Raw genomic sequence first — 12,161 nt, 5'->3', positions numbered from 1 at the left:
GCCATTTCCTCCTCCAGGGGATCTTCCTGACCCAGGGATTGAGCCCACATCTCTTGTGTCTCCTGCATTGCAGGCAGAATCTTTACTACTAAGCCACCAGGGAAGCCCTTAAGGTGTTACAGGCATTTTAATGTGCAACTCTGTACTTTTTTTTCTTTTAAATCACTAAAGTCATATAAAATTGCAGTGCTTTTCTTAAGTTATTAATCACCAGAATACTAATAATACTAATAGTCAATCAGGGTAAAGAATTTTTTGGAACATGAGGGCCTCTTGTTTTGTTGAGTGCTTCCTTCCATAGCAAATAAAAATCCATAGAAATAAAAACTTGAACATTCCCGACAAAAATTGGTATGCCCCCTATGAACACTGATGATTGGATCAGTATATCAGAACAGAGGGGGAGTTTAAGTTGATTAACATAATGAAAATAAATAATTAAAAATAAAATTTTCACGTGAAAAGATGGATCAGGATAATAAAAAACAGTAAAACCATCTGGCAATTGTTTCTATAAGATTATCATTTCAGCCTCTACCATGAATCTACACCCAATTATCAGAGCAATTTATCATTGCAATTCATGCCACCCTGCAATATGTAAGAGAGTTAGAACATCCTTGGTATGTTATCTGTGCAAAGTGGTGAACCTTATTTCCCAAGGTCTTAAAATCCCCTTGTGAGTTTAAAAGATAACAGACACATTCTTTCCCAATCTCCTATATTCTTAACAATTCATGGTGAGGATAGTGTAAATAAACCAATGTGTATGCAACAGTTCTAAATGCTGTTTACACTAAGTGTATTTTCAAAAAAACATCACTCTTGTAATCATTCTGCAGTTCCCAAGATTAATGCATGTTAAAAAATGAAAAGCTATTTCTCTCCTGGAAAATTTAATAGTTCATTAGAAACATTAATTATTCTCCCACTGTTCTGATACTCCAATTCTATATCCTCTAATGATATCTGTACTGTGGTGTCTGAATGACCAATTATCTCAAAATTGCTTATAACCCAGATATACAGAATTGTACATTATTATAGTAATTTTCCTCTATAAATTGTACAATTTGGTAAAATGATTCTAGTGTCTTTATTCTCATAAGCACTCATCTTTCCCCTGAAAACGCCTCTAGTTGCAAATAAACATCACCATGCATAAATGCCAAAGGAAACAGGCTTTGTAACCAGGATAAATTCTTATCTATGAATCTGTTCCAGTTACAAGTTCCATTTCACTTTATTCAAGATCACTATTTCTCAAGCACTGACTATAATTTTTCTATATGGCATAACCTTACCTTTCCCAGGATGTACCACTCTATCTCAGCTAAGGTAGCAAAAATGAGTTTGCCTTCCCAACTTATCGGTATATTGCTCTTAACTTTTTCTTCTGTGTCTTATTTGTTGTATATCTTCAATGCTGTTACTAATGACCTGATTTTTCTTTCTTTGGCCTCTACTAAGAATTTTCCCTGATTAAAACTTCTTGGTTACTAATTCTGGCTTGGCTCCAAGCCAACTCAGTTCCCCTCTTCTACAAATTTTATTTCCATCTGCAAGTCTTACTTGCCCGGTTCCACCTAACTTCTTCCTGGAGGGTAGAAGCTCAATCCAGTGTCAACCTGAACCACTGAACTGGCTGCCTATTTAGATTATACTATTTGTTTTTCCACACTATGGGAAAAAAGAATTTGGGGAGGAGAAAGTTGATATGTATGTTCATGGGAGATGGTTTATTCATGGTAAACTGGCCATGATAACAAAGAACATTAAAATAATTTAAAGCAAATTGATATATTCTGCTATACTAGGAGATTTATGCCTTCAAACAAATTTTGTGTGCCTTCACATTGGCAGTCTGATAGTCAAAGTTTGCTAATGTCCACGGAGATGGAGAATGGAGACCAAGGGGTTACATGGAAGTATTTTGAGTATTCTGAGCATACTGGCAGTGAGTGTGAAATAGTCAAAGGTCAATTCATGCAACTCTCCTACCCAAAATGAAGCCCATCTTGCTGCTGCAAGACTCCCCAAGGTTCCCTTTCCTGACCCCAAATGCTATTTGGCTAACTAGATTCTGCAGCTCTATCTGAGCATACAGCTGGAAACTAATTTTAATAGGCTGAAGCTAGTTTGTCCCATTATTTGGCTCAAAATATTTTCTGTTCTGCTTTCATGTGTAGACAAATCAAAAAAATTAAGGGTTTGGGGGGTTTAATTAATACTGCCTAATTAAAATTATTTGTTTTATAGAAATATTGTCTAGGCTTAAAAATCCTAGCTACCACTCTTTGCATTGGTTGTCAAGCATTCTCTGGCCATAAATATAAATGACAAACATTTTGAAATGTGGCTATTGCTACCATAGTTACAGAACTATTTTCCTATTCAGTGTTCAGGTAGTTTAGAAAAAATATAATTATGTTTGCTAGAAAGGTACTAGAGGTTATACTCTCATGCATAATGAGCCCTGCAACCTCCTGTGAATATATTAGATGACACAGCCCTGCTCTCACAGCAAGGTTGGAACAAGTTGTTCAAATACAGTTTCATGACTTAGTGTGATCAGAACTAATTCATCTGTAAGTATACAACCACCTGTCCGGACTCAAAGTCATCCTCTTCAGGATAGAGTAGCTTAGAGAGAGCCTGTAATGCGGAAACGGAAGAAATTGTTTCAAAGTCCATATTTTCTGTTTCCATATTTTCATTTTCTGCATTTTCAGATTCCATATTCTGAGGAAGAAGATAATCAGAAAGAGGTTTTTAGTTTTCTATTTTATTTAAGACATGAAGATTTTTCTAAATTGTCCTATCTCCCTTCTTTCCCTGGGTCACTCCATGATCTCTTATTCCTCCTTGAAAATCCTTGTAAACTCCTTCAAATATATATATTGTGCTGATTCACAGAGACTCACAGACTCACAGGGCATCAAGTAGACAGAAGTATTCAGCTTGCTTTATTAAAACTTCATGCTTAATCTAACAAGCATTTCTTGAGCACCTACCTAGTGGTTCTCAGGTTTTAGAGTGCTTAAGAATCACTGGGGAGTTAACTAAAACTGCACATTCTTAAACTCTACCTCTAGAGAAAAGGTATGTCAGTGTCATGTAGAAAGTACATCATTATTTAGAAATGAACTTATGTAGACTACCTTTTTACCTTGTCTCTTTTACGCTAAGTTGTATATTCTATTTAGTGAACTGAAAAGGATGTTTGCTGGGGTGAATGTCTCAAGGAAAGTTACTCATTTCACACTTTTGCCTCAGGCAGCCCTGTACTTTCTGTTATTTAAAATTTTAATCAACCCTTGATGATGCCTCGCATTATATGGCTGTTTGAGGCCTCTAGTGAGTTGGTTCATTAACTTTAGTGAAAGTTCATGGAAACATATTTGTTTTCTCTTGATTATAATAGTGATACTATGTATGTCTATTGTGGAAATTTTAGGAAATAATACATTAAAAGTAGAAATAAGAAAATCACAAATACCTGTACTCCTACCAACCAGACATCAGTCTTTCAAAATACTCTCTACCATTGTATTTAGAGTAGGAGTTCAGGATTTTTAAAAATCTCGAAAGTGTCAGACTCTAATGAAAAACCTGAATAAAGACTGTAGAATTAGGCTTATTATTAGTGATTTGGGCATAAATATAATAGGAATCTTTTCTACACTTCTGCTGATATTTTTCAAACATTATTCCATAAAATTAATTGATAGGAAAAATTTCTTTAGCACTTATATTAAATGATCCATTAAAATGTTTGCATTGTGCACAGAAAAGTAATATAAAAGGATTCTCAAAAGAGTGCTGGTACAATCTCCTGTCAAAATCAACTGCATGTAATGGCAGTTTACAAATCTATTGTTTTACTCTTGTGTTTTACCATTATTATGACTTTCCTTTGTAAAAGAAAAACTGATGTGAATACTTATTGGAGATGTCAAGGGTATGAAACAAATGTTAAATAACTCTGTACATCTAGCATAGAGGCAAGTATATCACAGTGGTTAAGGGTAAGGGCTCTGGAGTCATGCTGCCTAGGTATGTATCTATCATTTACTTCCTACTCTGTGACTCTGGACACATCATTTAATCTCTCTATACCGCATTTTCCTTATCTATAAAATGGGAATGATAATAGTGCTACTTCATAGGGTTGTTACAAGCATTAAGTAGCTTAATACACATAAAAGAGCCAGGAAAAGTGCCTGGCACATAGCAAGTACTCAACACATGTTAGCTATTATTGGTTCTTTAAAATTTTAATTTTGCTGGGCATGAATATCATTTCTAATAATGATGTCAAATAACTTAATGATAAAACTCATTACACTGAAAACTCATTAAATTGGAAAAGGTGAAATAAGAGGCAATAAAACAATCTTCTCTCACAGTATGGTCTGGTAGTCTGCTATGGAAATGAATAATTGACACATTAAATTAAATGAAGAGGCTCCTGTTTATATTTTTAAAGTCCTAGCTGATTATGTGTTCATTAAATATTTACTTAACATTAAAAGCAAAAAGTTTACTGAAACATTTTCTACCTTAGACAATGAAAGAGAAAAATGGATCCAGATATCAGATGCAATGATATAAGTGGCATTTTGAGTTGAGATTGTACAATGAGACTTTTAAAAAACAAATATAGCAGAAAGTGCTTTATTATTCCAGCATTATCTACCTCACAGTATTGTTGTGATGGCTATATTATGCAATGTGGGTGAAAGAGTTTGCTAAAATATGAAAAGCTTTCTAAAAATATCATTATTATTTGGTACATAGTGCCAGAACCACAGGTACACAATGATGAAGACTGCTAGAGATCAATGGTGGGCTGGTGAGAGAGGAAGAAACTGGAACCAGTAGAGCTAACCCAGAAGAAGGGCATTCAGAAGTCCCAAATACAGCATCTGAGATAGCAATCAGAACTTCTATTCATGCATACTCATCAGCTTGACAGTGACATGGCAGCGAGAGTTTCAGGACATGAACACTGTTTCAGCAGAAAGGTTGAATAGCCATGGTTACAGCAAGGTCTATTTAGGTAAAGCAGGACCCTGGTCCACAGGTAGGGGTACAGGAGGCAGGGTGGGGTTCTTGAGGTGGGAGTTGGCAGCCAGAGAAAGGTTCAGAATATGGTAAGGTTCAACATCACAGCTAGAAAAGAGAAGAGGAACCAGAGACTCCATCAGAGGCTTTCTAATGTCCCAGGAGAGGTTATGAAAGAAGGCTGCGGTTCATTAGGTACATTGGATACTGTATTTAGGAAAAGCAGATTAATTCTAAATGCACATCAGTGGGGAAGTACCTCTGGCCTTGTTCTCATTTGGTGAGAGACAGAGCAGTGTGGGCAATGGGAAGCTACACCTGGAAGCTGAGTGTCTTCAGTAACTAGAGCCGGCATGTAGTCAGCAGTTGGTGAATACTGAACAAAGCATGATTAAATTCATACAAAAGTTGATTTCCTAGTCATCTTGGAAGGTTATACATTGATGGAAATTATGCTATCAATACTCAAAATATTTTGGAATTGCCTTCATATGTATCACCAAAAAAACAGGTGTTGCTATGGTATCACTCAGTTTGATTACACATCAGATTTGTCTCCAAGTGATTTCTAGCTATATCTAGATATCACATCTACTTTCAAACTATGAAGATCTGATATTTGAGGATATTCAAAAGAATGAGCTACAAGCCTTAAGGCGATTCTAAAAGAGTAGTTTCAAAAGTAATTTGAGCAATAACAACAGCATTATAATAAGTGGATAGTCTCCCAAAGTGACTGCTTTGAAGGGAATACCACTCCTTGGGATGTAATACAAATCACAATAATTTATAATAATGCTCTTTATATCTGAAGTATATTAGGAATCAGACTTCTTAAATTTCAAATCATGCTGGCATAGAATGGCATAGATTCATACTTAGATAGATTGAAGTAGAAATATCAAAATAAAGTTGGTATGCCAGCAAAAATAATTTTTACCATAGCAACTATAACAATCACCTATAAGCACAAAATAATAAACCATGACAAGCTTCTTGATATTGTATTCCAACAAACAAAAGAATCAGCAATATTAATCAAAGAACAAAGTCTCTAAAGAGAAAAACAAGAATTTGAATTGTTAGAAAACTATATTCTAAGTTCAATGGAAATGAAGATTCTACTAGCTTTTTTAGAAGTCTAACAAATCAAGAATAATTCATTAAACTATTAAAAACTTATTGTAATTCATTTGATATAAATAGATCACATTGGAAAAATCAGAGCAAGATGCCTTTTTATGAGTTATGCACTGTTATTTATTTGTAGGACTATCTTTTATTTGTAAATTTCATATAAAATTCATTTTGAGCCTGGCAATCAAGGACCTTCAGGATATAACCCCAGCCTAATTTTCTGCCTTTGCCTCCTATTATTCTCCTACATGTAATCTGCATTCTGCTAAAAACTGAACTTCTAATTAAACATACCCTATAATCTCCTGCCTTTGTACTTTGGAATGTATTCTTCCTTTTGCTTACAGTAGTTGAGAGCATAGTGATTTTTCTGGCATGCCACTTAAACAGTCCAGGAATAAATTTAAGGCCAGTTTAAGCACGAATTTCATTTTAAAAATATATTGCTAAATGTTTTCTTTGAAGTTTGGTTATATAGAAAATAAATTTTCTAGACCTCCCCCCCTTTTGTTTTCTCTCACTCGCTTTTCAGAGAAGGCAATGGCACCCTACTCCAGTACTCTTGCCTGGAAAATCCCATGGACCGAGGAGCCTGGTGGGCTGCAGTCCATGCGTTGCCTGGAAATCCCAGGGACGCAGAGCCTGGTGGGCTGCCGTCTATGGGGTCGCACAGAGTCGGACACGACTGAAGCGACTTAAGCAGCTGAAGCAGCAATAGCAGCACTCTCTTTTGTTGGCCAGTTCCAGTGGCAGAGTTTTCTAGACAATACCTTTCATTTTTCCCATATCAACTTGAAACCTTAGGGCCTTCACAGGTAATGGGGGGGATCTCTCTTGGTACTAGCCACAGTGAGCTAAAGGGGCAAATGCTTCAGGATAAGCTCTTTAACCAAAATATTGGAGCCATTTAGGGACTGCTGCTGCTGCTGCTAAGTCGCTTCAGTCGTGTCTGACTCCGTGCGACCCCAGAGACGGCAGCCCATCAGGCTCCCCCATCCCTGGGATTCTCCAGGCAAGAACACTGGAGTGGGTTGCCATTTCCTTCTCCAATGCATGAAAGTGAAAAGTGAAAGTGAAGTCACTCAGGTTGTCTACTTGAAAGTTACACAGTCGTGTCCGACTCCTAGCGACCCCATGGACTGCAGTCTACCAGGCGCCTCCGTCCATGGGATTTTCCAGGCAAGAGTACTGGAGTGGGGTGCCATTGCCTTCTCTGATTTAGGGACTAAACAAGATAAAATAGGATTACTCCAGACTCATAGTACTGAAACAATAATATCAATAACTTGAGATTAAGTCAGACTGTAGTTAAGAGGGCTGGGGTCATGCTTCCTTTTTATTTTTACCTTTTATTTCTTTTTATTTTTACAGTGTCAATAGGAATGGCTCTCTGACTTGAACTAATTGGAGGAAAGTCTAGGTTAAATTGGTGAAAACTCTGAACTACACACTATTCAAAAAGAAATGATATCTTATTGATTCAAGTTTATATAGCAAATAAAATTAGAGTAATAAACACTTATCAAATATTATCATTTGGGAACTTGTTTAATAGGTAAACACATATCCCCATGTAGAGTGCTGTTTACAGCTGAATGATTTGAAAGCATTAAAAATTCATTTACCCTCAAAATGAGCATATCTTCTGCAACTTTATTTACACAGTGCCTTATTTAACAATTCCTGTATTAAAATTCTTCCAAAAACACAAAAGTAAACATCATCGCTGCCTATGTCTGAGTTAAACTATAATGTACTGGTTAACTGGGTTTTTTTTTTTTTCCTTTCATTTTTGACAACTATACACTTCAATGCTTCCCTATTTTTGTTTTCCTTCTTTTTTGGCTGCACCATGCTTGTGCATGCTTTAGGAACTTCCCAACCAGTGATGGAACTGGTGACCCCTTCAGTGAGAGCATGGAATCTTAACCACTGAACGACCAGGGAAGTCCCTCCCTGACTATTAAAACTAATTCATTTTGACTTTGTTTTTAAAATACCAAGAATAATTTTCTTATTTTAGGTCTCTAACTTTCACTGCCATCAAGTGTACTAAGTCGTAAGTAACTAAGGGGACTTAACAGAGTTTTAATTACAATTTTAAAATATTTAATGGAAGATGATTTTTGAAAGTACCTGGGATATTTCATAAACATAAAGGTCAAGAAATGAGCTGCTTGATTTAGCATTTCCTATATCCATTATTTTTTATTTTAGCCAAACTTAATACACTTGCCAATAATTTTTGTTCTTTCTGTCCCATTCCCATACTTCATCTTTATCTGAAAAGTTGAGATGGCTCATTGTCCTTTAGTACTTTTAAATTTTCTCCCCAAGTCAACAGGTCTGTTTTATTCATTTCTTCAGGAAATAGACTCTATTCTGAATCAAAGCTCTTAGGAGAAATGACCCCTAACTCTAGGCTCAAATTCTATTCTTTACCCTCACTCAGATTTTATTTTTTGTCACAGTCTGTTTTTACCTTTTGATGCGACCAGTTCAACAACAATATAATGCTATCTCAATCAGCCCTTGGTGAGTAGCAGGTTTGGTAGGTACAAGTAGTCTTTTACACACCACGCTCCAGACCTCCAAGTGCCGTCTGACTGCTTCTCACTCAACTGATCTGACCAACATTCGTCAGAGCTCTCAGGCCACAGCGTTCACATTCCCTCACAAAGGGCATTGTCCACGTAGCAAGGGACAGTCTGAACAGCAAAATATCCCCTAAAAATATATCACAACCAAGCATGCTGGTCCAAGATAAATCATGCCTATACGTATAAAACAAAAAGTACACTGGCTGCTCCAACTTGGAGCACCCAGATCTACATACAAGGAAAAAGTTTTCACTCTCAAATTAGCGATACAACCATTAAGTGTGTGTGAGTGTCTAAAGACATGGGTAAGGCGTCACAGGCTCATTTTGGCCTTCTGACATTCAAGAAGCATCCATCCCTTGTCTAGTAAAACTGGCTCATATCACTCACATTCTAATACACTGAGTTTTGTTAAAGCTGAATCCTGCTTCTAGCAAGGCTGGGGGCATTTAGAACAAGACTGTTCTGTCTGCAACTTGTGGCGTTTGCAGGGTATCTCTCAGAGCCATTAGTATTTAGAGGCCTCCCTAGTTTCTCGGATAGCTAAAGTATCTGAGGACCCCTTCTTTTCCCCTCCTAAGGGTCAGGTTTCCTCACCTGTGTCACTTTTGGGGTGACTCTCTTGGCTCCGAAAATAAACTGCGGAGAGCTCTGCGTCGCTCTGTTGCCTGGGTAACAACTTTGTTTCCCAACTCCCCCAACCCCCACCTCCGGGTTCCCGCTTGACTTTGCTGGCCAATCATGGAGGAGTCTTCTTTGACCCCCCCTCATGGGAATCAACCAATCGGAGCCCGTGCCTGTTGGGGTCTGTAGCCGCCCTTTCTAATTAACTAGGTCTACCCCTTTAAGCGTCGGTCTCAGTGAGCGTCGCTCCAGAGGGAACGCGCCCACTGCGGAGACCGGTTTTTTCCGGCCCCAGAAGGCCCCGACCCCGCCTCTCTCGCTGTCTCGGCCGATTCACGATTTACTTCGAAGTGCCACAAGGGTAAGTTTGCGGGGTTTCGTTTGTTACGGGCATCAGCCAGTTCCCTCTTTACTTTTTTCCTGAGCGTGAATTCTAGGTCGGACTGTTTGTTCTCCCGCCGATCTGGAGCAGGGGGATGGAACGGTGGGCTCGGTGGCCCGGGGGTTGAGATTTTGCTGCGGCTTCGCTCGCGCTCTCCACGCCCCCTTTCTGCCCGGTGTTAGAGACGCGTGTTGTGATAACATCCTGATTTAAACCGTTTGTGTGTATGTGATGGCACCCCACTCCAGTACTCTTGCCTGGAAAATCCCATGGACGGAGGAGCCTGGTAGGCTGCAGTCCATGGGGTCGCTAAGGGTCGGACACGACTGAGCGACTTCCCTTTCACTTTTCACTTTCATGCATTGGAGAAGGAAATGGAACCCACTCCAGTGTTCTTGCCTGGAGAATCCCAGGGATGGCAGAGCCTGGCCCGCGGCCGTCTATGGGGTCGCACAGAGTCGGACACGACTGCAGCGACTTAGCAGCAGCAGCAGTGTATATGTGTGTGTAGGGTGGGATCGCGTTCCCCCCACCTCCGCTCTCGTGGTGTGCAAGCCTTTGGGATCCGGAGCCCCAATGGGGAGCGCCTCTTCTGCTGCTGTGAGGCTACTAGAGGGCAGGAGCTACGTGTTGGTCCCACTCCCAGGAACGTCGCCGGACTCTGTGCCCCGCGTTTCCCGCCTTGGAATGGAGAAACGCAGGCATTCCGTGGGTTTGTCATTGCTTGACTATCCGAGTGTTTGCCCTTCGTCTAGAAGTTCCGTTGTGACCCTCGTTTCTCCAGAATCCTGTGGTTTGTTTGGCTTAATAAATATTTGGAGTGTTCGGAACTGACCGGCTATGTTCGCTAGTGGGTCGCTTCATACAGTATTTGTGTGTTGTAAGTGAGGAGAAATAGGGCGGCTTTAATGGATGGTTACTGTTGGTTTTCCAGGGCTTGGAATTCAGTTATAAATTAACTAAATTGTTTTTCTTCTTTCTGCTCTCTGGTAAATAGTAAAGCTTGAGTAATTTGTCTATTCTACTTGTTATTAGCACAGAAAACAAAAAGCGAACGTAGAACATTTAAGTTTTGCCTAACTTTTGGCTTTTTGGCCAAGTTACCTATGCCGTAATTCCCTTTATTACTGTAGGTGATCAGAGTTGAAGTGTATTAAATATTATGTCTCTCAGGTACTTGTGGAGCTTAAGTTATGTAAGCTATGCTGTCTCTTCTTTCTTGATTGCTTTTATCTTTCTTGTTCTCCCGCCGACCTGGAGCAGGGGGACTGAAGGGTATAGGCTCGGTGGCCTGGGGGCTGAGGAGATTTTGCTGTGGTTTCTTTTTTTTTCATTATTATTATTTTTTAATTTAAATTTATTACTTTACAATATTGTATTGGTTTTGCCATACATCAACATGAATCAGCCACGAGTGTACAGGTGTTCCCAATCCTGAACCCCTCTTCCACCTCCCTCCGTGTACCATCCCTCTGGGTCATCCCAGTGCACCAGCCCAGAGCATCCTGTATCCTGCATCGAACCTTGACTGGAGATTCGTTTCTTATAAGATATTATACATGTTTCAATGCCATTCTCCCAAATAATACCACCCTCACCCTCTCCCACAGAGTCCAAAAGACTCTTCTATACATCAGTGTCTCTTTTGCTGTCTCGCATACAGGGTTATCGTTACCATCTTTCTAAATTCCATATATATGCATTAGTATACTGTATTGGTGTTTTTATTTCTGGCTTACTTCACTCTGTATAATAGGCTCCAGTTTCATCCACCTCATTAGAACTGATTCAAATGTATTCTTTTTAATGGCTGAGTAATACTCCATTGTGTATATGTACTACAGCTTCCTTATCCATTCATCTGCTGATGGACATCTAGGTTGCTTCCATGTCCTGGCTATTATAAACAGTGCTGCGATTAACATTGAGGTACACGAGTCTCTTTCAGTTCTGGTTTCCTTGGTATGTATGCCCAGAAGTGGGATTTCTGGGTCATAAGGCAGTTCTATTTCCAGTTTTTTAAGGAGTCTCCACACTGTTCTCCATAGTGGCTGTACTAGTTTGCATTCCCACCAACAGTGTAAGAGGGTTCCCTTTTCTCCACACCCTCTCCAGCATTTATTGCTTGTAGACTTTTGGATCACAGCGATTCTGACTGGCATGAAATGGTGCCTCATTGTGGTTTTGATTTGCATTTATCTGATAATGAGTGATGTTGAGCATCTTTTCATGTGTTTGTTAGCCATCTGTATGTCTTCTCTGGAGAAATGTCTATTTAGTTCTTTGGCCCATTTTTTGATTGGGTTGTTTATTTTTCAGGAATTGAGCTGCAGGAGTTGCTTGTATATTTT

The 12,161-nt window shown here is 39.0% G+C and overlaps 2 protein-coding genes across 10 annotated transcripts in view; one reads left to right on the top strand and one right to left on the bottom strand.

Moving 5' to 3' along the window:
* DNAAF6 (dynein axonemal assembly factor 6) overlaps nt 1-9,652 on the bottom strand; it is a 47,931-nt gene extending 38,279 nt beyond the window's left edge. The window contains exons 1-2 of one of the 4 annotated variants that reach the window (XM_061409370.1): nt 9,402-9,652; nt 2,602-2,742 (exon numbers count right to left, since the gene is read on the bottom strand). In XM_061409370.1, the coding sequence (XP_061265354.1) occupies nt 2,602-2,742; nt 9,402-9,575 (315 nt within the window). In that variant the 5' untranslated portion in view covers nt 9,576-9,652. The other 3 variants (XM_061409371.1, XM_061409373.1, XM_061409372.1) reach the window with 3 other exon arrangements.
* Nucleotides 9,653-9,686: 34 nt separating this feature from the next.
* The window catches only part of NUP62CL (nucleoporin 62 C-terminal like), a 101,955-nt gene continuing 99,480 nt past the window's right edge, over nt 9,687-12,161 (top strand). For 2 of the 6 annotated variants that reach the window (XR_009734946.1, XM_061409363.1), the window contains exon 1: nt 9,687-9,789. The gene's annotated coding sequence lies outside the window, so the exon portion shown is untranslated. The remainder of the gene's footprint in view (nt 9,790-12,161) is intronic. The other 4 variants (XM_061409368.1, XM_061409369.1, XM_061409367.1 and 1 more) reach the window with 4 other exon arrangements.

The sequence above is a fragment of the Bos javanicus genome, chromosome X, assembly GCF_032452875.1.
Source record: "Bos javanicus breed banteng chromosome X, ARS-OSU_banteng_1.0, whole genome shotgun sequence".
Taxonomy (NCBI): Eukaryota; Metazoa; Chordata; class Mammalia; order Artiodactyla; family Bovidae; genus Bos; species Bos javanicus.
The sequence above is the reverse complement of the archived record's forward strand: the minus strand, read 5'-3'. Positions and strand labels throughout refer to the sequence as shown.